Here is a 26,493-nt window from a genome sequence, read left to right on the forward strand (position 1 = left end):
CACTGAACCAAGTGAATGCAGACAGGAGAGCTTCGTAGCCCTCCTGTGTGGTGTGATTCATTGTCACCTCCCCAAGTGTATTTCTTAGCAGTTGTTTCTAAGTGAAAGTGATGGAAGTGGCTGATGCCCCTGGCCAGTGAAGGGTGGTGAAAATCTTTGGTTTCATTTCATTGCTTTAGGAAGACACCCCTCTTCGAACAGAGGGGGAATGATTTCAAGGTAATGAGTTGAAAGCAGAGAAAAGCAAAAATCACCACTTCAAAATAGTTCCAGCAAAATGAAAGGTTTTTCATTTTACTTTCCTGAAACAATTTTGCAAGTTACTAAGACAAAACTGTCTCAATCAAATGTGACTGGGAGGTCAATGTTCCTGTGAACAACAAAAGGGTGCAGTGAACCTTTACTTCTCTTCCCTTGGACCCAGCTGCCTAAACAGTGCAAAAAGAGGTATGAACACAGAGCAGACATGGCCTTGGCAGGGACATGGGAAAGTTGGGACACACAATCTGGGCCAAATCTTTCTTTAGAGGAAGCCATGTGAAAGCACAAACACATGTAGGAAGTCACAAGTTTAACTGAGAGCAGAACTGGGTCTCCCACTGGCAGGGTTGCCTGAGGTGCTGTTTCTGTCAGACCTAGCAGTTGTCTGGGATTTCCCAGGCTTTTTTACCTCTGTCATTTAGCAGAGCAAGTCACATATCTCAGACATCCAACTGCTTTCAGAGGTGGAATGGCCACAACTTGCTGCTTCTGACTGGGGAGTGCCACAACATTTGCAAGGAACATCTTGCTGATGTGGTCTGGGTTGTGGTGTTGGTGACAAATTTAGGTTTTCTTAGTTGAAGCAAAAAGAGACCAGGTAAACTGTCACAGTATTGATGTCAAACCATTTATTATCGTTACATATATGGGTCCTAGTTTTGGTACATAAGCTGACATACAGCTCTCAGTGTAAGCTTTTCTGGGTGATAAAGGTGGAGATGTTTTAGGCAGCAACAAAGTGAGGCTGGGTTTTAGGTTCTGCACAGAGACCATATGGAATTAAAATATTTGATCAGGTTTTCCAACACTTGATTTTGTATTCTGTCTTAGCTAAAATGATGTGCATTCTGTGTGTGAGTGAATGGACCATTTAATATTCTCTTGGGCAGAAAACATGCAGAATTTTAGATTTCTGTTTTACCATAATTGAGAGAAACACCAAAGCATCAAAGCACTACTGTGGCCCATGCAGGATCACACTGGGAGTGTTCCTCTCATTATGAAAAACCAACAGAACATGAAGTTCTAATGAGTGAAACAATGTAGTTTGTCAGGATAATTTAGTACAGAGTCTGGTACACCTTAAGGCTGGCTAGAGGGGAGGGTGGATGCTGGAGAGGTGCTGTAGGAAAGGTTCTGCCATGAGCTGTCAGCAGCAATGAATTCTGACACCAGAGCTTAAGCTCCCCCAAATCAGGAGACAGCAGAGTCAGGGCTATCTGACAGGTTTCATGAGTAAGACATAGACAGGTAGAACTTACATAACCTGAGGTGAAAAGTCAATAAGTAACAAGGAAACTTCTTTTTAAGGAAATAGGGTTTGGTTCAGGTGCAAAGTATTCTCCAGTACAGTGTTATGGCTTTGCCCTTAAATCTGTTCACCAAAAATATAGCTTTGTCAGTTCAGGGGAAAAAATAGAAGTGAATTGCATGAGTTTGTAGGTCAAGGGCTAGCTGCAAGGCCAACTACAGATTGCTCAATTACTTCTTCTTCTGGAAAGTTTATCCAAAGTGTTGGGCTGAATCATTTGTTTGTGGTCAAGGTACACAAGGAGAAACAGTTACTTTGATATATGTCTATTCTGTGGGATGTGTTTCTTGGGATATCAATAAAAAAGCCCCCAAATTCCTATGTTCAGTGGTCTTCTTGTACAAGCAAATAAAGGACAGTGGGTTATTGTATATGAAAGTTTTCCTGTAAAGAATTGTACAGTGCACAAAACTATGGCAGAGCTTGTGTTTTGGAAAGACATCCTGGCTTTATTTGCAAAGGTAAGAGAGATTCTAGTTTCATAAATTCTCACAAGAAATGGACAAAATCTGCTATTTTTTACAGAGAGGGCAACTTTATTTCTGCAGATTTGCACATATAGGAAGTATTTCTTATTTTCCTTATCACAAAGCCAGCCAAAGCATCATATGTGGTTTTGTCTTGTGTCTATGGTATCAGCAAGTATGGACTTGAACACATTTGTTCAACAGTGTTTGACACGCAATGCTGTAGTATATTGAAGACAGATTTGAAAAACCAAGTAACAGGGCAGTCTTAAATCACCTAAGCAAACAAATGCCTTATTTTAACTGAAAGCTTAATTTTTCCATGACTGACATGGACACATTGGTTACGTGCCAATAAATATCTGAATAATGCATATAAAAGCCTTTGCTGTCAAAAAATCAGTTTGAGTTATTTAAGAGCTCTGTGCAAACGCTACCTTGGATAAAGGCCCAGGAAACTTGAAAGAGTCCTTACCCCTCTCCCCCCTCACCCCCCTTCTGACAGCATTTACTGAGTCAGATTTTTCAAAGGATTGACTGGTAACTAAACTTTGAGTGAAACAATGGCTTCACATTTATTAAAACAACTTATTCTGATGGAATTAAAATAGAGTATTATATTAAGTATTCTGCTCTGACGGGGGTCATGAGAGTAGAGAAATCCTTCTCATGAACTGCTTTTATCTTTGAGATCACATGAATGAAAGTATGCATCTTAACTGCCTATCAGCAGCCCTGATTTCCTGGAAATTGTGGTTTCCAAACAGATGGCCTCAGAGATAAACATGTGCTGCATTTATTACTTGAACTGAACACTTTGGCATAAAGGTATTTCATTTGTGAAGGGCACTTTAAATTTAGCAAGCCAGATCGATTATTCCCTGAATTGAGTAAGACACCTTGGATGAATCCCCTGGGGTGTTCTCAGTTTTATGGAAGCAGTTTGACTCATTTTACTGCTACTGTGCAAAAGGCTTATAACTCTTTATTTCACTGAAGAAATAGAAATCCAAACTGAAATCAATATTTTCAGACCCACTATATATCTGTGATGTCCTGAGGGTTAAAAATGGGAATATTTGTTAAATGCAGGATTTCTGACAGGCATGGGTCCTGTAAGCCTGCTTTTGCTGTAGTCACACAGTCAGCTGAACATTACTAAGGAAGTTTCTCCACACCATTCATTCAGGAGCTGGGAAAGGGAAATATTCCCGCTGACTCATGCTTATTACTATTTTCCTCGCTCCACCTCCAGACATTTTGGCTCCTCCTCCCCTCCCTTGCTGCTGCTTGCCTACTATATTTAAACAGCTGTCTTACAGCAGAGAGAGGATTCCAGGCTTGTAGTTTGGTTGGCTCTCCTGACTGTACAATCACTTTCATAAAAGATCCCACCTCTCATCAGACCTGCTGCTAAAGGTAAGAAGGCTCCAAATAAGTACAGAGAGCTCTGTCTGGTGTACCCTAACATCAGTTTCTGAGTATCACAGGGGTGTTTTTAGAAAGCTGTTATTACATACCACAAAGCTGAATTTTTTCCACATAGTTTAATTGTGTTTGGGGGGTAACTGGCCTGACATGTAAGAGTGATGATGCAAGGAGAGAACAACTTCTGAAACTTGTAGGGAAGTATTAAAAAAGTAAAAGCTGTCAAGATTTCTGCTTTTTTAAAGAAAGTACTAACTAATTAAATATTAAACTGGTGAAACAAGTGAGTTGATGAGAAAATTAAGCTGAAGAAAACTATTGTTGCATCTGTGTTAGAACTGTTCTTTAAAACTGAGTGTTGTGGTACCTCTTTTAATCTCCCCCAGTGTTTATACCCCACCTGCATTGCTGTCTTGAGCTCTCCCCATGTGCTGTTCAGGCCACACTTGGTGATTCTTACTGTAGCAAAATCTCGTGGCTCTTACAGGGAGAGCTGTCTGCACATGGCTGATGTAACCTGGCTTTTTACTTCTCCAAGGATCACAGAGTGTCCTTGTCTTGCTAAGTTTATCTTTGCTTTTTCATTTGCTCACTTAAAACCTGTTTCAGCCTTGCAGCCTGGAACCAGTGAGAGCCACACTGACCGAGTTTGTGAGTTATGGTCCCTCTAGACATGAGGCTGTGTCAGGAAGGTATGCAGAGTCTGGCCCAGAACGAGCTGGGAGCTTTTCAGCCAGAAACAATTATGTAACGTCATACGGACACTGGAATGCTTTGGGAGCAGCAAGAAGCCAAGTTGTGAAACTTGCTGCCTTCTCCCGAATGAGGAGAAGGAAAGGGACATTCATTTAAAGTGGGAAGCTCAAAGCAGGAGCCAAACTCAGTGTCACTAAGCTGACTCAGTGTGAGTGCCCAGCAGCTTACACTTACGTAAAAGGAGGATGAGAAGAGCAGTTATAACTTTCTTGCCATCTCAGGCTTTTTCCTGGTGCTAAGTAGTTCAGTATAGATTTGCAATGAACTTCAGTGTCCTGTTGCTTTCCAATAGCCTCTGCAAGAACAGGCTTTCCTCTGCTACGCTGTATTCGCTGCCCAGGTTTTGAGATATAGGCGTCTAAGACTGAAAAAAAAAATAAATTAAAAGAATCCACTTTAACATCTAATAGCAGGAAAGGTGAATATTTGGCCTGAGACTAAAATGCCTGAGATGCTCTGAGCTAAGTGTTACCCCAAGAAGTCAAATCTTTACCCTACAGGATGGGAGTAGCTATAAACAGGTTCAGCACCTGATTCACTTTCTACTTAAAGAGAATTATTAACTATGAATTCTAGAGATGGCAGCTACAGGATGTGAAAGGGACTTCTTCCATTTGCAGAGAGATGCTAGGATGGTTAATCTTGTGTTGATAGAATTGTCAGTGTCAAATCTTCAGGAGACAAAGTGTGTAGCACTAAAAGGTCATTGGGGTTTTGTGAAGCCAGGCACCGAATAAATCCATGGTTAAAAATGGTCACATATATCACAGATCCAGTAATTTCATCAGACTAACAGTTGTGCTCCTCTCGCTATTAAGATTTGGTTTAATTCCAGAAAATGCTCCTCTTTCATGTGTCAAAAGGCACAGAAGGGAGGGGGAGGGTGGGAGGAGGAGGGAGTTATCAGCGAGCTCGCGGCGGCTGGCTCTGTGCTTTATCAGGGTGGAGAAGGGTGGCACAGTACAATGGCCAGGAGCCAAGGAAACCTTCCTCTAAAGTAAACAGGACTGCCAGGCTCACTTCTCCTGGCTTGAGCCTTTTTTGTCCCCTTCGGGCTTCCCCAGAAAAATGCTGGTGTACAGCAGCATGACTTAGTGCTCACGCCTTACAAACGGGCTTGCAGGCTCCTTATTTTTGTGCTGGCTGTGCTGCTGCCCTGGAACTGCTGCCATGTGCTCTGTTGGGTTGGTTCAGCAGTCAGAAAATCCCACAGATGTGGCTGGGTTACTGTCTACAGAGTGCATGCAGTTTTCCCATGCATGCTGCTGCAGGGAGCTATGGAGCAGAAACCTGGAAGATTGCTTCCAGAGATTTTGCTTTCCTCTTCTGGGCTCCCAGTAATTTCACAGAAGTAAGATGTGTACTCTGTGTTGGGAAAAATTACTAAGAACTGCTCTTCTTGTGTAATACAGTCATGGAGAGGGGGTTATTTCTTCATGGAGAAGAAAATTCTGCTAACCTCAGCTAGATACTGGAGTTTACTGGTTTGAGGAGAATGCCTGACTGGTCACACCAGTGTCCTGTTCCTTTGGTGTCTCTGGCAGTCCCAGGTGCTAGTGCTGAATTCTACCAATTGCAGCTCTGGAGCTTTGTGGGAAGGAGTTTTTTGGGGATAAACTTACACCACAGTCTGCCAAAGGTGATGCAGGTTTTGGTTAATGTGGCAGAATCTACCCAAAAGGCTGGGGAGACCCTTGGGCAGCTGGGCTGAGCTCCCACAGCTTCCAGGGCTGTGGGGGTTCCTTAAGGGGAGTTCATCATCTGTAGTGAATGCAACCACCTTTGACCCTCAATTAAATTGGGAACATAAGTTTCGCTGAGATCCAACTCCCTTCAAAGCTAGTGCTTCAAATTGCTTAAATTAGAAAGCACAGCTATAATGTCTTTTAAGTGGTTCATGCCCTGTCAGTCAAAATGCATGAGAGCCTTAGACTAGTTAAGTGGTAACAGACAACAAGGAAGTGTTACAAAACTGTGATCCAAATATTTGGACAAGGCTGCTAGTTCTGAATTCATCTGGTGAGCCTTATGTGATGAACCCAGTGCTCTTGGAACAGAGCTGTTGAGCCCAGCCATGGCTGTACACTGGTGTGTGTGAGAACTGCCACATCCTTGCAAGCAAAAGCACCCACAGCACTCCTGCTGGAGCCTGGAATGTGTGAACTGTAAACTCACTGGTGTTTCCTGGCTGCCCATTCAGTCACCAGGGTCCTGCGCTTTGCTGGAGCTGCTGTGACGTAAATGTCAGGCTTAAAGAGGGGCATGACACTTGTAGGAAGACATTTGCTGCAATACCTGAGTCAAAGGCAGGCAAGTGATGTGCCAGGCCTTATGGAACTGTGCAGTGCACTTGCCAAAGATCTTTCTGCACTTGGGAAGGGTGTGGAGACCGTGCCCTACAGGACAAAGTCGTGCCATTCAGTGGATTTTTGCTTAGCTTTCCAAATGAGAATAAGGGGTTTATAAAAGAGAGTATTTTCTGTAGAATAATTTAAAAGCTTATGCTGAATTTCAGAAATCTCATGTCTATTGTGGTAAAAATAACTTCTCTAGGTTAGTGACAGTAGAGTTGAATTCCATGGAAAACTAAAGAAGTTGTTTGACGTGGTAGGATTCCTGCAGGAATGGCAGAAACACTCACTGTTCATTGGATGTCTGCATAATGATTAGATTAGTTTTGTAGGTTCCACTCTAATCACACCTTAGTATCCACAATAATTATGATGCATATTTTGATCAAAGACTTGTTATTTACTTGTTTAGACCTAGAACTCTCCATTTGCTGGAAAATTAAGAAAGAAGGTACCAAACTAAACTAGAACTTCTCAAAAAAACCTATAGGGATAGAATGGTTCCTATTTGAAAATGCAGCCAGGAGATTTCCAGCCTTTAGGCAGAAGTCTTGAGTCAGGTTTATTTTACTCACCAGTAAATTCACAAGTTACTTTAGAAAGTGTTTGTGATAATGATACAATTTTCTACTGAGTGTGGTCAGAAGTGAAGTTTTTATTAACAAGGTGCAACACTTCATTTCATGTAGTCAAAGGGTTACTAAAATTGCCAGCTGTCCTGGAGTAACTGAAATTCATGTCTGAAAAAGAAAGATAACTGTTCTCTCCCTCTTTTATCAAAGGATAATTAGAGAATTATCCTTTGATTTTGGAGCCAGGAGGAGAAAAAGATAAGGAAGTCTGTCCTGACTGTGGAAGTGTGGTGTGACAGTCTGCAATACAAGCCTGAGTTTGTGGACTGGAGAAAATCTTGTGGGGTTTTTCTTGTATGTTTGCTTGTGGTTTTTGGGTCAAAAAAATTGCAAATCATTCAAAACATATTTTTTTCAGCAGGTAGATTCCAGAGCATAAATGCTTCCGGACAGGAAGATGTATCCATTAGTGACCAGACCCTCAAATAAGAGTGGGCTCAGGACACTGCCTGTTGTGATCATAGGTAAGCTTCTCCTGCCAGCACTGCTGTGTCCTCTCGTGCTGTTTTTGCTTTGGACTTGCTATATTTGGCTTCTGTTCCAGTTCCACATTCTCACTCAAACCAGAAGTGCCTGACTACTGTTTCTGCATCCTTTCCCAGACATCCAAACTTCCTATAATACTAAGAGAGAAACCTCTAAGAGCAGTGAGAAGTAAGGAACAAGATATTTTACAACACATACCTATTTCTAATGGTAAAACTGTTAACTTTTAAGCATCAGTTCATCTGAGCCTGCTTTTTGTCTGTTGGATATTTAGAAAGATTTGAAACCTGCTCAGTACAGTTAACAGCTTGCTGTGATTATCTGTAGTGCTTGAATTGAAGGTAGGTTTAAGTGAGTTTTTTCACCATTGTCTGTTTAGAAAGTACTCCAGATGCTGTTAAGGTTTCTAGAAATTTTTCACAGATTTCTTTTAAAACATGAGTGAGCTACACGGATTTTGTACAGATTTAATAGACTTATAAAATGCAGTTTTCTATCAGTTAAAAAAAAAAAAACAGGTTATATAGTAACTGTCCTGCCTCCCTTGCAAGAGGGAGCTTGGCAGTGTGAGGTGATTCTTGGAGCAAAGTAATGATGTCAGTGCCCTCCCCTCTGACCGACTGCGAGCTGTGCAGGTGTTGGACCTTGTTCATCTGAGCACGTTTCATGCCTGGCAGAGCTGGCTTCCCTCCTTATCTGGCATCGAATTCAAAGCACCCCAGGGAGCTGCTCCAAAGTCAGAGCACTGCATAAATCACCCCTAATCCTTGCTAACAGCAAGTTTGACAAGGATACTATTACCAGCAAGTCCTTGTCTGAGAATGACTGTGTGCTGCTCAGTTGTACAAGTCTCTAGGTGGGAAGGAGGATATTTTGGTACCTTCCTAGTGCACCTGTACAGGGTGCAGATGGCACTAAAGCCTCAGAAGAAGCAGTGTGAAGAGATGCACTCCAAGGAGGCTGTTGGACTGAAGCAGCCCAGCTGTTTCTCTGCAGCTGCACAACACTTCATGAAGCTTCCAGCTACTTCCCCAGGCTCTGCTCCAGGAAGGCTGTGTGCTCCCTCAGCTGTGTTGGCAGCCTCGTGGAAGCAGTTGCGTTGTAAAATAGCCCCAGATGTTCTTGTGACCATCCATGTCAAACTTAGACGTGGTTCAGAATAAATCCTCTGTGTGTAGTTGCTGAGTGTTGCACACTCAGGTGCTGAAGTTTGGCTTAGGTACCTCCTCGTACTTCCTAAAGCAAAGTAGTAACCTGAAATCTGTTTTATTTTACTATAGCTGCAGTTTGGTTTGTTTTTAGTGTCTGTTGCTGTTGGTTTTGGCTAACTTTCCTGCAAGTGGAATATTCCAAACACTGACCTGCAGCTGCTGGTCCGTGCTCAGCACAGCAGCCTTTGTCCCCAGCTGTGACATGTACTGCCCTTCACATAGCTCACTGTTGGCTTTACAGCCCAGACCTCCCTCTTTCTGGAATCTTCAAGGATCAGCCTTTGCTCCAGTCACCCTTGCAGCACTGGCACTGTGTCAACAGGCTGCTGTCACTTGGGTTCTCCTCCCTTCTTTGTCACTGCCCTGTTGGTCACACAGCAGCAAAGTCTGACAATTATACAGACACTGTAAAATATTAAACACGCTGGAGAACAGCCATGTGTAAGCTTTCCACAGGCTACTCTCACTGGGCTTTGGAGTCACATATATCTAGTTTTTCCACTGGCTGTTGGGTGGTCAGCAAAGGAGTTCAGCTGTCCAGCAACCTGGTCAAAGTGTTGTATTCTGAGGGCTTTTCTTGTCATGGCAGAGAGAATTTTTCCTTAACACACTGCAGTACCACAGTAGGTTTCCATTTTAAGGGTCCTCGAGACCCATTAGTCAAAGATGCTGTTGCCAAATATCTCTTAAAATATGGAATTTCTCACTGAGAAGAACTGGTTCCCCTTCACTTCAATAGTCACTCTCTTTTCTGGATCTTGTATCCTGTGCACAGTGAACTACTCTGCCCTGGTGTGAAATGTGCTTCCAGGAGAGCTGAGGCCCCTGGTCAGTGACCAGCTTCTAAACCTCTAATTTTAGAGAAATAACTCAATTCATCACCATGCTAGAGACTTCAAGTTCAGAGGTGAGGGCAGGCTCTGACTTATTTAACCCTGTGTCTTTTCAGCAAGTTCTAAGGACTTTGCAATGCAAATAAGAGCAGGTGAGGTGAAGGGTAAAATGGACTCCCCAGCTCCATCCAATAGGTCCATGCTGGAACAGGAAATCCCCTGTATCCACAGCAGTGTCCTATCTTTTGAATTGGTCTGCATATTTGAAACACTTCTCAAAGAACTTCTCTATCTCCAGAAGTATAAATTCCTCTCCATTGTTTTTTTCAGGGAATGGACCTTCAGGAATCTGTCTCTCATATTTGCTGTCAGGTTACACCCCTTACTTCAAAAGACACTCTCTTCATCCTCATCCTATTCTTCAGAGGAAACTGGAAGAGGCACCAGAAGTTTCTGTTTTGGACCAGGTTTGTGTAAAGATGAACAATATGACATGCCAATAAAGCATCCTAGGGGTGTATCATAAGTGATTACCTTGTTTGGATTTTCAAGGTACACAGACAGAATGAGCCTTAAGCAGATTCTGCTTTGGGATTCAGATCTCCCTTGTACAAAATGCCAGCATTGCTGCTAAGATGCTCAAGGCAGCCCTTGGGCAAGAACAGGTCTGTGTGCCAATAAATGAGCTGCCCAAGCACACTAAACCCTCTGTTCAGGGATGCTGGAGTAACAGGCAGTCTGCTGCCTGGCAGCACATGCACTTTGAGCATCTGGTCCTTCTCTCTGCAGGATTTGGAGTATCTGTCTGAAGGCTTGGAGGGACGATCCCACAGCCCTGTGGCTCTTCTCTTTGATACTCTGCAGCGTCCAGACACAGACTTTGGTGGGACAGCAGAGTCTGTGCTCACTTGGTGGCATGAGCCTGACAGAGCCATTCCCCACCTGGTCCTTGGCAGAAACCCCCCTGGAGGTGCCTGGCACGTAAGTGACTGGAGCCAGCTGGGGTCTGTGTGTTGTGTAATACCCAAATGTGTTGACTGGAGAGAGAAAAGCTCCCCTAAAATGCCAGTCAGCCATGTTACATTTTATATATACATATGGAGAAGTGAAAGTTTAAAAGGAAAACAAGCATGAGAGGCTTTTATATCTCCCATCTCTTGCTCTTTCTGGAGGACATGGGTGGTTTCATCCATAACTGATTTCATCATCTGTGCCATATTGAAACATGGAAAAGTTGCCTTTCACTTTTTACATTAAAAAATTAAATCATTTTGTTCTGCTTCTTGTTACAGTCTATAGAGGGCTCTATGGTGACCCTGAGCAAAGGGGAATGGATGGGACTTCCAGATCTCCCTTTCAAAGAATGGTTAAAGCAAAAGAGAAGGTGAGATATCCATGTGTGATCATTTGCAAACATCTGGAGATTTTCAGATAACCTGGAATGGACCTCTTGAATATAGCTACCCATCTGTTATGGATGATTTTAGTGAGAGAAAGGACACCCTCCTACACCCCAAAACCAGTCCAGTGTACATTGAGTGATTCAGATTAAGTTGCAGTGCTGCTTGGAATGTGTCCTTCTCCACACCCACTGGGGGGATTAATCTGTGACCATGAGTTGTGAGTAAAGCTTGAAAGCACCTGGCTTCTCCTGCTGCTGCCCCTGATGACAGAAATAATCAGTTCAGCTCCTGTGCATTCTCTGAGGTGCTGCTTCTCTTGACATGTGTCACAACTAATCTTTAGAAGGTCAGGAGTTAAAAATTGAATGGAAGCAAGATATTAGAGGAAGGCTTAAATAACCAACCATGTTCTTGGGGTTGGGATTAATGCTAGAGAAATCTGCCTCTGTCCAACAGCTTCTGGATCTGACTGTGAGCTCTACATGCCAGGAATAACTTTGCTGAAGTCGGGGAAACTAGATCAGTCCTCTCTGGTAGTGCCAGGATAGATAGTTCTAGGATACATTCAGTGCAAGAGGGGACAAATTCCAGTCTCTTACTTAACTGCTGCTTGACCTTTATTTGTACTTTATTACAGAGGCCTCAGAAACAATAGAGCCACAGCAGAGGACATTGCTCAATATTACCAACACTATGTGGTGAAGAAAGGACTGCAGAAGAATTTCAAATGTGGCACTGTTGTGACCTCTGTGAGGAAAGTGAGTGCAGAGAGCGTCTCCAGCCACACCCAGGAAGATCTGCAGGAGGACAGTGACTCACTCAGGAACTCCAATGAAAAAAGCACAGAGATCTTTCAGGTGGATGGATTTTTCAAAACTCTGGGAAGTGATAAAGAGCCCTTCTCCATCTATGCAGAGAATGTGGTTTTGGCCACAGGAACATATGACAATCCTACCTGGCTCGGGGTCAAGGGAGAAAACCTTTGCTATGTCCATCACCAGCTGTCTGCCCTAGAGGAAGCAGTGAAGAACAACAGTGTTGGCATCATGTCAGATCCAGTCTTGATTGTGGGTGCTGGTCTGACAGCTGCTGATGCCATTCTCTTTGCTCACCACTGCAATATTCCAGTAATCCACGTTTTTCGCAGACGAGTCACTGATCCAGGCCTTATTTTTAACCAGCTCCCCAAAATGATGTACCCTGAATACCACAAAGTGCATCAGATGATGAAAGAACAGACAGCTGCCTGTGCTGGGCCCTATGAGAGCTACATCAGCCTCCCTGAACATCACGTGCTCTCCTTTGGCAAGGACAAGAAATGCATCTTTCAAGACAAGAATGGCTGTCAGAAAGCTTATAAAATTTCCATGGCTCTTGTTCTAACTGGCTCAAACCCCAACCTCTCCTTTCTGCCAAATAATGGCATTGACTTGGCAATGGACAGTGACCAGCCAGTCAATTCAAAGAGGAATCCCATAGATGTTGACCCATTCACCTATGAATGCACTCGGCAGAAGGGGCTCTATGCTCTGGGGCCTCTGGCAGGAGATAACTTTGTGCGCTTTGTTCAGGGGGGGGCTCTGGCTGCTGCCAGCTCTCTGTTAAAGAAAGCCAACAAAAATCCCCCCTAACAGAAAACCCCATCCCTGTACTACCTGTACCTGGATGGGTTAGTGATCTTTCCACGGGGCAGCAAATCATCTGATTTGTATATCCTCAAATCTAAAGGCCATTCCTGGTATTCTCCAAGGTTATATGGAGAGTTACTAAGTTCTTGCTGAGTTATTTGAGATTAAGTGACCAAATACAGGGTGGGTTCCACACACAGCAGTATCTTCAATTCCTGAGAATTCAGCTCCTTTTCTGCAAAGCTGTGCACGGTTACTGGGACTGAAGCTTGTGCCTGGAAGAGCAAGGGAATCAATGTTTGTTATTTTCAGATAGCAGGCCCACAACACTGTGTCTGTTGGTGTCTTACAGTGTTTTGTCATGAAACAAAGTAAACTGACCTGGTTTTATTTACTCCTCTGGTTTGGCTATATGTTCTTCTTAGGCCAGAAATCGCTGCCAGGTGTTGCAGGTACCTCTGGCACATGGAGGGGTACTCTGAAAGTAAAACTGACATAGGAACATTCAAAACTGTATTGTCTCACCAACACCAGCAACAGGTAATATATGATTTTTTTAAAAATCAAGAGATTCCTGTGGTGGGTTCTTCTCCTTCCTGAGAAGAAATGGTACTGATTTTCAAATACTTGGTTTGGCATCCTGCTTTCTAAATCCTAAACCTGTGATAGCCAAGCTCTTGGCAGCTGCTGTAAAGACAAGCAGAACTAAAGTCTGTCTTGGAACTGCCCATGTACTGTATGGTGCTTCTGCTGCATAGAGTATTCTGGAAAGGTGCAATATGTTATATACTGGGTGAATTACAAATGTATTATGTTTTTTTAAAAAATAATATTATTTGTGTAAGAGGGAAAATGGCACAGTCACTTTTTGGTAGCTTTATGCTATAGGTATAGATGTAGATATAGATAGATCTCAACTTTTTATACTGTTTCTCTAAAAGATTTTTATTGGCAGAATATTCTGATACGGTCTTTCAGTCTGTTCTGAATGAGCTGGGATGGATGCAATGACGCCTTATGTTGTAAGCAGCATTCTCAACAGACCATCTGGGTTTTCATAGATTTCACAAGAAATATTACAGTCACAGCTAATTTAATTTGATGTAAAGACAGAGTCTGCTCCCTGTGCTGCACTGAAACTCTCTGACATCACAAGTCTCTGAAAAACTGAGTGGGATGAGACATCTGCAAGTGAATTGGCCTGGAGATGTGGGAGGGGCTTGTCTGTGATGTTACTGTGTCACACTTGAATCGTTTTTCTGACTGACTGTTCTTGTACGAAACTTCCCAATAAAGTGATTTCAGACTTACCTTGTCTATGTTTTAACTCTGAATCTCTGACCCAGAGAAGATCTAATGAATGAACTGTTCATCACCATCACCTTCCTGGTGAGTACCAGGGCATGGTTTGTGTCTGCTAAATTCTTCATCCCTTTCTTCCCTAGGAGGACCCTACTGTGAATTTTCTCTAAATGTATCTTTATCTCTCCAACAGGATGAAGAACCCTTGTAAAGTGCCATGCCTGTCTCTTTGTGAGGCTAAGACAGTGTCAAACCAGGCTATTTGCCACGCTTGTTCTTACCTGGGGGATCTTACAACTCTTTCCTGCTCTCTCCTCCTGTCTGCAAAACAACCCCAGAGTACAGCCTAGACCAGTCAGTCAGTTAAGACAGATCAGAAGGGACATTTGAAAGTCTCTGGTCCAACCCCACTAAAGTTAGAAGTTTCTCAGTTAGACCTGGTGGCTCAATGTCTTGCAGGGGAAAGCTTTGAATATTTCCAGGATAGAGATTGCACCATCAACATTTGACTGCCCCGTTCAACATTTTACCACCTCTGTTGTTGAGAATTGTGGGGTATTTTCTTAACTAGTTGAATTGTCCATGTTGCAACTTATGTACTGCCTCTAGGTTTGGTGGGTTTGGCTTTTTTCACTGCACAGCTCTGAGAGGAGTCTGGTTCAATATGTTATAATATCAATACTCACTCTTCTCTGCAGGCTGAGACTGAAGTGCCCCCAGTATTTTGTGAACACAGAAGAGTGGAGGGATGGGTTTCCTGGTTGTGTCGTTGCTCACTCTCCAGAGGGGTGGCAATGCCCCCAGGGCCCTCTTTGGCAGCATTACTCTACATGAGCTGGTACTTTCCCCTGATTCTGTTATCCTGGCAATGTGGGCATTCCAAAGAAAGGATAATGTGGTTCTGTGATCTTCTGCAGCTAACCTTTGCTAGAAAAAAGCTCAGTGATCCACGATCACCTGTCTGAAAATGCTGGCTTTGGCTACATCTTCCCGTCTCAAAAGCAAATGAGGAGAACAAAAGCCAAAGAGCATTAAAAAAAACCAAGGGGCATTGGAGTGTGCTGGGAATAAGGTCACAAGATTGGTGTCAAGTGAAATGCTGCCCTTCCCATCACTGAGATCAAAGTCACAGTGTTCATGCTGATCATTCCTGCATCCCATATTGCATTATGCTGAACTAATTTGCCCTGCACGGGAGAGCTCCTAACTAGGTCAGCAGCCCGAGCCTCGCATGTCTGTGTTAAATAACCTCCCTTCCTGCCCAAGAGGGACGAGCTAATTGCCTACCCCGTGCAGGACCAGAAAGGGAAGTGGTTTTCCACAACTGATGCTTAGAAAATATCCTCCATTCTGCCCACGAGGGATGTCAAAGTAGAGGATCTCCGTAGCAGAACTGGTGGTTTAGTCATCAACTGCAGGTCCTCAGGGCAAGGCTGTGCACTTCTAATCCAAGCTGTCATTCAGTTCTCTGTATCCAGGGAGGCAACTAAGAATTATTGTTCCAAAACAATCAGCTGTGAGAGTCAACAGATACCGGCTTTGTTATGAGTGGAATTCACCCAAGCATTATAACCTTGACCTGCAGCATGTGACAGCACCAGGAATAAAACCAGTCCCCTCCTGGGCCCTGTGCACAGCCAGGCTCTGTCCTGTGACCCTGTAAACGCTTCACCCCCATTTCCACTGCTGCTGGTCAGGCCAGCCCGGGGCTTGCCCTGGTGGGCCAGGGGGTATTTAACATCAGAGAGCACTCTGCCTCTCTGCTGTCCCCTGCGAGTGATTCAGTGACCTCTCCCTGCTGCCCACCTCCACAGTGACCAGAGCGGGTCCATCAGGGAAGCCTCCAGCAGCTCCCTGCTCAGCTCAGTTTGGATGGAGTAGATTGGTTTTTTCATACAGAGCTCTGGCTGCAGCTAAGAAATGATGCTCATCCCACCACAACAAGGGCTTCATGTCAGGGACTCATCTTCCCTTCTTCAGGGCTCCTCAGCCTCCTTTGGTCCCCAGTTGTATCCTTGCAGCTCCTGAGACCTGCTGGTACTTGCCAGGAACAATGGAAAACTATGCCTTCAGAACCCAAATGAAGATTTGAAGCTTACAAACAAGAAAAAAACAAAATTGTGGCTTTCTGGTTTTATTGTGTTTGTGAGTCCTTGCAGTCAGGACTGATGCATTTTAAACTCACCTCTGGGTGTGGCAGAACTGACTGTACAAGTCTGAACTCAGGCACATTTATTATGCAATTAAAATACAAACTTACTGCTTCTGCTTTTTGTGCTGGTGAAGGTCTTGTGAGATGTCAGAGCATGTTCATTGAGAGCTTCTGCTTCTTAAATGAAGGGTGGCCACATTTTAAAAGGAGCCATCTTTTATGTATCACCTGAAATATTATTGAAATAATTTCAGTAAAATAGTCTTGTGAGCTCCTTTGATTGTTCAGCCTTCAACTTTTTTGCAGTACTTCTGTCTTTGAGCACAGCCACATCTTGGCCAGACCACTCTATTTAAAAGGCCTACAGAACATTAGGATACATTGCAAGTCCAAGGATTGCCCAGGTCTTAGCTTTATAAGGGCCCTTAGGGAGCCGTCAGGCTGTTGCAGATGATGTGGTTTAAATTAACCTGTTTTATTTGTGAAATACAGATATTTGTGGGCAGGCCAGCAGCCAGCACATCACTGCTGACTGAGCCCTGGGGTCAGGCTAAGCTGCTTGTCACTGGGGACCCTTGGGGAGTGGATGGTGTGGGAGAGTCTTCTAGCAGAAGAGGTTTCAAGGGGAACCAGCCCTGGAGGCTCCAGGGCAGAATATCTGTCTTCCAGGGCTCTTATGCAAGCCATGAAGGTGGAAGAAAGCTCCTGGCTAGAGAGCAGCTAGGTGGGGAGGAAAAAAAAGAGCAGAAATTTTGTTGCAATTGTTGGCTGGCTCCTGACTTCTGCCAGAGCCTGGAAAGCTGCACGGGTCCTCTGTCCAGGAAGAGTTTCCTTTGACATTCCTGGGGACAAGCCCTTAGGACCAGGACAATACCTGGGTTGTTTGATGTGCACCTCAGAGAGGTTCTGCTCTGGCATGAGAAGGAAAACATCTCACAAGTGTTCTGCCTCTGTATGAATGTGCCCTTCTGCTCCACATGGGCACCCACATCACACAGCTTGGCTTAGGAAGAAGGACCTCCAAGTGTATTAATTTCCAGGAGCAGAGCAGGCAGCCCTCAGGAACTTTTTGCAGAGGAAGCAAAATGGGTTTTGCTTTCCAGGCCAATTTTTTCTGGTTGCATTCATTTCTTGGAAGCACTGTCAAACACTTCTGCTTCGTTTGACATCTACACCGCAACAGGCTGGAAACAAGGGAAAGGAGGGGAGCCCTGAGCCAGGCAGAACCACGCACGGGCAGCGTGGCCCTGCTCCTCAGCCAGCACCGCCGGGAACGCCGCTCTGGAAGCTGACAGGGCTATTTACCTAGGATATTTACCCGGCAGGTGAATTCCCATCTCTCGGCCTCACTGGAAGTGAGGGGGCTGGGAAAATACCCGCAGGAAGCACCTTTGGAAGGGGGAGCAGCCGCAGGGGCCGCGGTGCCCGGGGCAGAGCCCGGGGCAGTGCGGGCAGAGCCCGGGGCAGTGCGGGCAGAGCCGGGCCGGGCACGGCGCAGGGCGGCTCTGCCCGGCGGAGAGCCGGGAATGCGAACCGGGAACGCGAACCGGGAACGCGAACCGGGAACGCGAACCGGGAACGCGAACCGGGAACGCGAACCGGGAATGAGAGCCGGGAATGCGAACCGGGAACGTGAACCGGGAATGAAACTCAGCGGGGCTCGTGGGCGTGGAAAGCCACTGGCGGTGACGAACTGCGGGTTTGGGGATTTTTGTATTGGGTACGTTTCCAAATTTGAGTTGTGCTTTTGTAACCCACTGAACCTTTTGCCGGAGAGGCAAACTTTAACCAGAGGACAAGCAAAGGGCAGGATGGAATCATTCCTGTAATGGCAAATAAATAGAAAATCAGAAGAGCTGCCAGAAGAGACCACAGGCAGTTTTAGGCCTAAAACATTCATTCTTTTCGAGAGCCAGCCCAGTGGAGCAAACCTCATTTGCAACTTGGCATTAATACCCGAGTTATCCAACATTACCGTAACTCGGAGTCAGCAGAGGTCTCAGAGGCACAGAGGGCTTTCAAAGCTAATAAACCAACCAATACATCTTTCTACTGAAAAAGCCAGGGAATTTGTAGGCCAGAAAGAAAAAAAAAAAAAAAAAAAAAAAAAAAAAAAAAAAAAAAAAAAAAAGCCTTTGGTATTTTCCTGGGGTAATAAATGGACTTTTTATTTTAAACATTAAGGTCTAGCAAAACCAAGCAATTGATGAAGTGGTGGGATGCTGAGTGCAGATGCCCCCGTGGCTGCAGTGCCCTGAAAGCACCCTGCTCTGTGCCAGGTTCATCCCATCCCTCATCCAGGCATCCTGCTTGGGGACCAGCAGGGACACAGGGGCTGCCAGGCCTTGTCCAGCTGGGAGGAACAGGGGAGTGTGTGAGGGACATGGTGACACGGAGAGGGACGAGATCTTTGCCTTCCCAAGCTGCAATGGTGGCTGCAAAAAACATGGATGAGTCAAGATGCACAAGGTTAACATAGCAGTGTTGTTTCTAAGCAAATCTCAATTGGTGGAAAGTTTATGCCATGTGAATCCCTCATGCTGTGCAGCTGAGTTTTCTTTTTTTTTTTTTTTTTTTTCTCCTAATCTGGTTGCTGGGATGCCAGGGGTGGGTTTACTGTTTTATCAAACTGCAGCCTGGGAAAAGAAGCAGGGCTGGCAGATGTAGCCTGTCATGGCTCAGGGCTGGAGGGATTTCACAGCTGATGCTGCTGAACAGCTCTGAGGAAGGACAGGCTGTGGGCTCCCTCCCACGAGGAGCCCCACGAGTGCCAGCCCTGCCTGGAGCTGGCAGCCTCACCAGGGCATGCAGGGCTGCCTGCCCCGCACCGGGGGCAGTGCAGGGGGGAGAGGCGTGGCAGGGTCTGACCCTGCACGTAGAAAATCCAAGGAAAGGGAGACTGGAGAGGCAGGGCACCACTCCTCAGCAGCTCTCCTGCAGCTGGTTGGGAAGGACGGGGTCAGCACGGCCAGGAAGGCAGAGCCAGTGCTGGGCACTGTGATGAGAACAGGATTCCAAGCTCAGATGTTGCAATTGAAGCTTTCCCTGAGCCCTTTCCAGCACGTGTTTGCCAAACTCCCTTTGCTGAAGCAGCTTTCCTGTAAATGCTGCTCTCGTCACAGAATCTCTGCCCAGGAAATGAGGGTGATATAAGCAGTAAGACACATGAGCAGTGAGAGGGAAGGGTGGCATTTCATGTGAATGAGGCACTGCCTGAAGTACCCTACTTGCAAAAACATCCTTCATGCCCCTTATTGCACCTTCATGAAGCTTGAGCAGGAGATTTCTCAGGAGGGTGAATAACTGGCATTGGTTTTGCTGGCTGGAGTATAACTAAGATGGCTTGGGGCAGCACATTAAAGCATGCAGGATGCAACCCCTGCAATATATTGACCTCACCAAAGGTGTAGTAGTAAGGAGGTTTTCTCCTCTGAAAAGAAAACCTTTAAAATCCTTCTTCTGTTTTACACAGAGGGGAAAGTAAGACCTTTGGAAAAGTTTCACTAAAAGCAGAGGCAGAAAGCAGCATTTGATCAGGGACTTAGAGCCTAGCCTCAGAGACTGCAGTGAATGCTGTAACCTTTGGCATTTCATGGTGCATTTCTGGTCCCCTTTTGGGCTAGTACTCCATCTCAAGGCTGGGAGAAATTTAAGAATTGTGTTACACCAGAACTGATTTCTTTCTCTGCATAATTCTAAGTTTGATGAATTGATGTTTATAAGAAAAAAAGAGGTTCCCAGGCTATGCTGTGGGGCTCTGCAGCAACCACTTGTATTAATTTATAGTGAGGATGACTGTCATCCTGAGGTTTAGTTCTCATTCATGAAAACATAAATATTTATATAAATATTTTTTTCAGGGAGTTGGAGAAGCAAGAGTCTGAGAAAAAGATCAAGTTATATAAACAAATACTATCTGTCTGATGTAACACTCCAAATACCTCATCTACTGAGTAATCTGGATATGACATAACAGGGAGCTGGATGAGAGCGGGCCAAGTGAATTGTTCTCATCCTGAAACAAAGGAAAATAAATCAAAGGGAGGTAGAATTTCCCATTCCCAGGCTTCCCTGTGACCTTCCTTGTGCTCTGTTACGTCCATTTCCACAAAAAATTTCCTCTTCCTTTAAACAATGTAGTGGATCCCCCTGTGTCCCACTGGGAAAAGGCTCATTGCAGAGGTGTTGGTGCAGCTCTGCTGGAGCAGATCCCCATTTGCAAGTGCAGCATTTGACACTTTCCCAGTGTTAGGTTAGGAAAACTGCAGGAATTGAAAAGCAATCCCACAGCTAAAACAATAAAGTCTGGTCAAATACCATCACAGATGAACCACCTTTGCCCCTTCCCTCACGTGTGTGATTCCTTTGAATGCTGCACTGAGAAGGGAAGCAGAAATGCACAGGATAAAAATGTTTGTTCTGTTGGGGACTGAAGGACTTGGTGAAAGAACTAATACTAAGCATTTTCAGTACAGAAATATAATTTTCATATTCCTCTGATTTCCTAACACTCAGATTTGTCAGGATGATATTTTACTAATTATCTCCTAGTTTGATGTTTATATTACATAGGGAAGACTCAGTCCATTTTTATCATGACTTGAAACTCACCTGGGATGTGTTGGGGCTTTTCTCTTTTCTGACAGCTCTCACAGTAACAGATAACAATATTCTCAATAAGCAGCCCATCCTGGGAAACCTGGCTCACAGCCAGGATTGACTCATAAATCCTTGCAGTGGCACAGGTGGACACCCCAGCCAGGATTCAGTGTGTCCTAGGGATGGCAGGGTCTGGTTTGGCAAACAGGGTTGTCCAGAGCAGAGAACTGAAGGAAAATCTGTAACTGGGCAGTAAAGATGTAAGAGGCCAAAAGATGACAAGCCTGAAGAAAATGAACTATTTGAGGAGACTTCCTTGGATTTAGGCTGGAGCATCTGAGCAGCTCTGCAGCTGCTGAAGGCTCTTTGGAGGCTGCCTCCATGTACAACTCTGCTGCTGAGGCAGAAAGCAGCTGGACAGGGACTGCATTTTTCTTGCTCTCCTTTGGATGAGAAGTGCAGCACATATGTGGAGGGGCAGGAGTGATATTATTACAGGGAGATGGGAAATTATGTTGCTTTTAATTAAAGGTGGGCATTTTCTAGGGATGTTTAACTGCCCTCCACCAATGCCACTTGGCCCTGGGATGAAGGTGATCCCTGCTATGTTGTTAGTGTGGGAAGGGCAGATATTTTGGGAAATACCTGCTGGAAGGGCAGTGCTTCACTGACATGTAAAGGTGGTGGGTTCAGAGAGACCTTGTGGAAGGTACAGGATCCACAAGCAAAAGGACCTGCCTTTATCTTCAGTCTGTTTTCAGCTACTGTAAACCTTAGTTACACCAAGAATCCCTCAGTGCAGGGCACAGATGAGCGTCCTTGTGCTGGCTTAGGAAGCACAGGCTGTCTTTACCTGCTTGCCCAGGGTGGGACTGCTGAACCCCAGCCCCAGCCCAGCTCACCTCCTCAGCTGACAGCAAATGTAGAGATGCCCTGGTGCGAGCTGGTGCTTGTGTTTCAGTGACTATGAAAGCAATCACTGTTTATTTGTGTAAGGAACAGCCTCAGATCCAGCCTCCTGGCACTACCTAATCCACTGCCAGAGCTGGGCTCTGTCCATTCTTCTGAGCATTTTGTGGTGAATCCTGGGCAAGGCTGTCACCCTGATATTGTGAGGCTGTTTGTGGTGTTGGCATGTGAAGCACCACAAGACTGGGCATGGACAGCCTGCAGCTCAGGAGGGGCGTGGGTACACGATGGCATCTCCTTGTCAAAAACCCATCCCCACAAGTCTGTGAGAAAACCTCCCTTGGCAGGTGCACTCAGAAACATATGGGACTATTCTCTTAGCCAGAGCTTTGGTATTTTGCCTTAAAATGGAGCATCCAGTGCTTTCTTGCAGCCTGCCAGGGGAGATGAGCATTGGTGTCTGCTTTGTGGGGTGTAGGAGGCAGCTCTGCTGCCAGGATGTGATTGCCAGCACAGACCCTGCCAGCACAACAGAATATGTCCTAAAATAGGACTGAGGGAGAGGATGGGTCAATAACCCAGCAACACCCATAGAGCCATTTTACAGAACTATGGAATCACCACAAAATCCTCGAATGGCTTGGACTGGAAGGGATCTTAAAGATCATCTAGTACCAAAGCCCACCCTTGGGCAGTGACAGCTTGCATTGGACCAGTTTGCTCAAAGTCCCATCAAACCCAGCCTTAAACACTTCCAGATATGAGATATCTCCAGCCTCTCTGGGCAGCCTGTGCCCAGGTCTCAACACCCTCACAGGGGAGTTTCTTTCTGGTGTCCAATCTAACCCTTCCCTCTGTCAGTTTGAAGCCATTCCTCCTTATCTTGTCACTCCAGGCCCTTGTCCAAAGTCCTTCTGCAACTCTCTTATCTGAGACCCTCTTTAGGAGCTGGAAGGGGCTCTGAGGTCTCTCTGGAGCCTTCCCTTCTCCAGCTGTGCATCCCAACTCTCTCAGTCTGTCTCCATGGCTGGTGCTCCAGCCTCTGATCTTTGTTGTCCCCTCTGGACAGGCTCCAGCAGCTCCACATCCTTCTTAAGGACTGGGAGCCCCAGCTGGCTGCCCGGAGGGACTTTGCAACCAAATGTCTCCAACACCTATTGATATTTATCTCCCCAGCCCCTGAATTTCCTAGCAACGAGATTAATCCCAGCAGCACACAGTGAGGGCATTGTTGGCCAGCCCAGCTGGCCTCTCTCAGGGCCCCACAGGTGCCTGGGTGCTTTTCACCAGCCTTGGTGGCCTCTGCCAGTCCCACTCCACCTCTCCCCAAGTCAGCAGTCCTCCAGCCTGCTGGTTCTTGGGACCCAACATGCCTGCTCCTCTTTTGTCTCCCTGCTACAATCAAATTCCTTATGTCCTCGATGTTTACAACAGGCCACTAAGGTGTGCCCTGGAATGCTATAAAACAAACAACTCTGGATATTTTTTTACAAGTTTGGTACTGGCAGCTGGGAATGCTCCACAGCCATAAAGGAAATCTAGGACAGGAGCACTGAACTGATAGTCTGTCTTTAAATGTTCTTTAAAGGTGGAATGGTTTTCAAATACAGAACAGGCTCCTGGAATCACTTGCCATAATCCTGGAGGCAAAAGTGAAGGAGTAAATCTGCTGTGAGTCAGAGTGTGCACCTGACAGACAAGCCTTCAGAAACCTTACTGGAGGGTGATAGATTTATCCTGGATGCAGCAGGTGAGGTGCCTGGTGGGAATCCCTCTGAAATTGCTCAGAAAAAAAGGGGGAACCCAAATGAGGAGCCAAAACAACCCAGAGCAACCCTTCAGCATTGTTTTCTCTGCCACAAAGAAAACCAGAGAGAGATTCAGAGAGTTCATCTCATTGCAACTGAAGTTTCTCTATTTCTGAAGCCCTGGAATCAAGCTGCTGTTCAACAGAGCCACTCTCCACAACTCTGAAGTGACCCCTGAAGAGAACTGCTGGGACATCTCTCAGCAGAGAGCCTTGTCCTGTGCAGGCACCCTGCCAGTGCTCACACTGCCTGGGGTCTGCCACCAGAAATGGGCTGCTCCAGGGAGAGCTGCTGCTGAGGAACTCCAGGAAGGAATCTTGCCTTTTGAAACTCAGCTTTCTGCAATGAACCAGGAAAACCTGGGTGACCTAGGAGTCCTTTGCATTTATAAGTTTAGCATGGTTTCATTTAGTATCTCTATTTCTTACATTTTCATGGGGAAAAGTTAAAAATAATTGGCTTCACGTTTCTGCAAAATGTCTCTAAAGCATCATCTCCTACAAAAATATATGGTTTATTAGGTACACTTGAATTGGTAAAGGACCTGATAGCTCTTGTATCACAGGAGTTTGAGATTTGCTTTGAATCTTTTTCCTGTGGTCTTCCAGAAGTTGCAAAGTTGAAGCTACCTGGAGTTTAAATTGCCACACTGTGCCTTGCCATCTGAAATCACTACGTAGCAGGCAGAGGGAGGGTAAACCCCTCCAGATATCTCTCACTTGTGCTGCAAGAGGGTTTTCTCTGCAAACCTGTGCCTGGGAGCCCTGAGAAGCTGCTGTTCTCTGCTGGGCTGAGGGCTTGTCCCACAGGAGCACAGCTCCCTCTCCTGACTGCAGAGCTCAGCATCCCCACGCTGAGGGGTTCCTGTGCAGTGTAAATGTCCTTTAGAGCATGAAAGGATCCATCCCTGCCTGTGGGGATGTGCTAGATTCAGACATGTTAAATCTGTAATTATTGCAGGTTCTCTGTTGAAGTGCAGGGCCCAGTGGGACCTCCCCTATCTCCAGCTGTCTTCTCCAGTTCTCATTTAAAGAAAATGTGTGTTTTGCAGAGTGAGGGCTGCTGCCTGAGGGGATGGTGGGTAGAAGCATCTGCTGGCAGCACCTCGGTGTGATGAGCTTCTGTCCTTGGCCACAGCTTGTGGCTGGGCTCAGCTGGGTGCCAGCCCTGTCCCTGCAGGGCAGCAGCAGTGCAGGTTCCATGCAAACACCCTGGGTGCCCAAACTGCTGATACACCCATGTGTCACTCTGCAGTGCTCTTCTGTCCCCATGAGATTGTTTTAACATCTAGACTGTCCACCTTCCTCAGCTGTTAACAGCTCAGATTACCCTCAAATATTTGGTATTTCTGCTTGTACAAGGGCTTACAAGCCCTGTCTGTGTTCCCCAAGCAGGTTTAATTCACCAGCTTGTCTATGGATAGCTTTGGGCTGGAGTGTGCCCCTTGCAAACAAGATCAGCTTCTCACAAACGGTGTGGTCAGCTCCATCCCCACATGCAGCAGTCAGGGAGGACGCTGGATGTGTGCCAGGCTTTGAGAAGGTCACAGAACTGGCAGAGGAATAGAAAGGTGGGCACTGGTAGGAGATGAGGACACAACTGTCCCATGCCCATCAGCCCTGCTGTGCTCCCTGCCCTGCTGGGGGGGCCTGGGTGTCAAAGCCCGGCTGGGAAAGCACCCAAGGGTGCCACACCCAAAGGTGCTCACACCCAAAGGTGCCATACCCAAAGGTGCCCAGGCTGGATGGGCCAGAGGAACTGTCCCAGCCATGGGGGCATGGGCTGCTGGGGAGCTCCAGCTGAGAGACAAAGCCCCAGAGGTTGCAGCCAGCTGAGGCTCATTCAGAGCCTCACAGTGACCCCCCTGCCGGGATCCCTTTCTCCAGAGCACTGCTGGGGCTGGCCCATGGGGACTTCTTGTTGCTGTCAGGGGCTAACCACCAGAAAACCCCACTCTGCTGGAGCCCAGAGCCTCCCTGCAGCCTCAGCATCAGGCACTAGGTGTCCTTGCATGCCAGGCTGTGGATGTGCAGCCTCCAGAGCTGCCCAGGCTGCAAGTGGGACATTTCCAGGGGGGTGACAACCACTGGATGAAGGTGCCCTTTTTCGAGCTCTGGCTTTATGGGACAGAAGGGAAGTTATGGAGGAAAGGCACTTGCTTCACTGCCCTTCCTCATGCTCTCCTGGGAATGCTGGATCAGGAGCTGCCTTGCTTTTGGGCATCATTTTCCTTGACATCCCAGCAAGCTCACATCCATAAGCATCCCAGCACCTGCAGCTCAAAGTCACTTCTTGGTGATCCCATTAAATTATTTCAAGAGCAGCCCTTTGTTGTGGGAAATCGATATCTGCCTTGAGGGCCTGTTGATGTCTCAGTGAAACCCATTAAATTACATGAGTTTGATCCCAAAGTGGCAAACACAGCAGCATTTTAAAATAGCTCCACAGCCAGGAAACCCAATAACATGCTCATGAAGTGATTCTGTGTGTGTGTGTCCAGCAGTGAGCATCCTAAACTCTTGGTGAATAATTACGGGAGCAGCGTAAGATATAAATAATTTCCCCAGGTCTGTCACTTTGAGGACAGCAAATAAGGACAAATAAAATGCTGGAGGAAAAATGCCTGTGCCTGGTGCTTGAGCAGTAAGGAGCAGCATTGAGTGCTGCTAGAGTGATGGTCTGCAGCTCACTGCGGGGGCTGCAGGGAGCATCCTTCAGAGAGCACCTGGCAGGTCTCTCCCCCTGCCTGTCACGGCATTTGTCCTGGGTCTCATTTGTCACTCGTGCCTGTGGCAGTGATCCCTGGATGGCATCCAGGGGTGCAGCCACCAGCGAGCCCCGCGGAACTTCAGCTCCTGGGTGTCCCCCAAGAGCAGATCCCAGCGCTGGCAGCCCCCGAGTGCCAGCAGAGCCTCTCCACATCCTCAGCCCCCCTCAGCCCCACTGGGTGTGGGG

At 46.1% G+C, this 26,493-nt stretch overlaps 1 protein-coding gene across 2 annotated transcripts; it reads left to right on the forward strand.

Moving 5' to 3' along the window:
- The first annotated feature begins 3,257 nt into the window (after nucleotides 1-3,257).
- OSGIN1 (oxidative stress induced growth inhibitor 1) lies at nucleotides 3,258-14,078 on the forward strand. 2 transcript variants are annotated; one of them, XM_063410836.1, is made up of 6 exons: nucleotides 3,258-3,459; nucleotides 7,569-7,671; nucleotides 10,068-10,204; nucleotides 10,527-10,718; nucleotides 11,030-11,121; nucleotides 11,778-14,078. In XM_063410836.1, exons 2-6 carry the CDS (start codon nucleotides 7,587-7,589, stop codon nucleotides 12,769-12,771), a joined length of 1,500 nt encoding a protein of 499 aa, XP_063266906.1. In that variant the 5' UTR covers nucleotides 3,258-3,459; nucleotides 7,569-7,586; the 3' UTR covers nucleotides 12,772-14,078. The 2 variants fall into 2 exon arrangements, with proteins under 2 accessions (XP_063266906.1, XP_063266905.1); XM_063410835.1 differs by having other exon boundaries at nucleotides 3,259-3,459; nucleotides 7,566-7,671.
- Nucleotides 14,079-26,493: the final 12,415 nt, after the last annotated feature.

Source organism: Prinia subflava, chromosome 13 (assembly GCF_021018805.1).
Source record: "Prinia subflava isolate CZ2003 ecotype Zambia chromosome 13, Cam_Psub_1.2, whole genome shotgun sequence".
Taxonomy (NCBI): domain Eukaryota; kingdom Metazoa; phylum Chordata; class Aves; order Passeriformes; family Cisticolidae; genus Prinia; species Prinia subflava.